The sequence below is a fragment of the Antrostomus carolinensis genome, unplaced genomic scaffold, assembly GCF_000700745.2.
Source record: "Antrostomus carolinensis isolate BGI_N321 unplaced genomic scaffold, ASM70074v2 scaffold10729, whole genome shotgun sequence".
NCBI classification, from domain to species: Eukaryota; Metazoa; Chordata; class Aves; order Caprimulgiformes; family Caprimulgidae; genus Antrostomus; species Antrostomus carolinensis.
Genome location: NW_010340746.1, coordinates 1 through 1,280, shown reverse-complemented (window position 1 = coordinate 1,280; position 1,280 = coordinate 1). Strand labels below are relative to the sequence as shown.

Genomic DNA, 1,280 nt, shown 5'->3' with positions numbered 1-1,280 from the left:
AGAACAAAACGGCTCCAGAAGCAGGTAACCTGGAGCAGTTACCCAAGCAGAAGGCAAGAACACAGAAAACAGGAGCTACAGGCAGCCCAATTTTGGGTTCAGTGCATGGAAAGTGCCGCATCCCACATCGAGAGGCGGGTGAAGTTTTTGGGTATTTCTGTGAAAAGCCTGTCCAAGGCTTTCAGCGCTGCTGGAGCTGTCTCTGCAGCTCAGGATGAAGAGGCAGCAGCAAGCTGTCTGCTTGGCAGCAAGCGGAATGGGCTGAGGAATGGCCTCCCCAGACTGCCAGGGGAAACCCTCGTCGCAAAGGAACAAACCCCCATCTCGCCTGTTCCCAGAGCCTCAGCCAAGGAAATCTGTCACTGGCTTTGGAGGAATTCCTTCTCTGGCTGCCTGTGAGGAGACCACGCAGTCACTGCCACTGCAGACGAGCACTTGCCTCCTCTAGCACTGCTGACTGACAAATCCTCCCTGATGGCTTTTCTATTTAGAGCCACAGCTGCTGTGCTCAGCTGTGCAGCCTGGAACACGGCTTTTAAGAGATCACAAAACTCTAAGTGTGATTTAAAGCAGCACAGGTTTGGGACAGCCATCCTGACACAACCAGAGCTTTTCTCTGATCTGATGCATGAGTTTTTGAGCTGATACACAGTTTTTAAACACAGGATGAAGGAATTTGGAAGGAGCAGGGGGGAGGAAGTCACAGAATTAAAAGTGAGCATGTTCCTGCTCCACCACAGGAAGACATTTCAGTAGCTTGTGGAAGAATCTGACGATAATTTAGCCCTAAAGCAGAGGCCAGCAGGAGGGAAGAGTACATCTGTGCCCTGAGGAAACATCTAACCCACTTCAGGAACACGTCAGCTTATCTACACCTTCAGAGAACAAAGATCTCACAGTTGATCTTGAAGGCATTTTTCTACTGGACTGAAAGGCACAGGACAGGCACCTACAAAAGCAGTCCCAGCTTTGGAGGAAGAGGATTTACCTCGGTGACATTCATCCCTTCCATGCGCTCCATCTTCTCCGTTTCCCCGATCAGGACTCTGAGTGCTGCATCAGCTGCTTCCTGCTTGCCCTGCTTTTTACTGTGTGCAGTTACAGCCGGGAACCAACGGCCGCCAACCTTCGCCTGATAGACAAACCTATAAAGACAGCAGAGCATCCCTGAGAGACCAAGAAACCCACGGAGTTTGGTCTGGGTTTTAAATTCTGAGAGGAGAGAGGAAAGAGGAGAGAGGAGAGAGGAGAGAGAGGAGAGAGAAGAGAGGGGAGAGGGA

General features: G+C 50.9%; 1 protein-coding gene across 1 annotated transcript in view; it reads right to left on the bottom strand.

The window, feature by feature from the left end:
- Positions 1 to 1,145, bottom strand: part of LOC104531395 (double-stranded RNA-specific adenosine deaminase-like) — a gene marked incomplete at its 5' end in the record, with an annotated part of 6,694 nt that extends 5,549 nt beyond the window's left edge. The window contains one exon of the mRNA XM_010176267.1: positions 989 to 1,145. Coding sequence (XP_010174569.1) covers positions 989 to 1,145 — 157 coding nt within the window. The remainder of the gene's footprint in view (positions 1 to 988) is intronic.
- Positions 1,146 to 1,280: the final 135 nt, after the last annotated feature.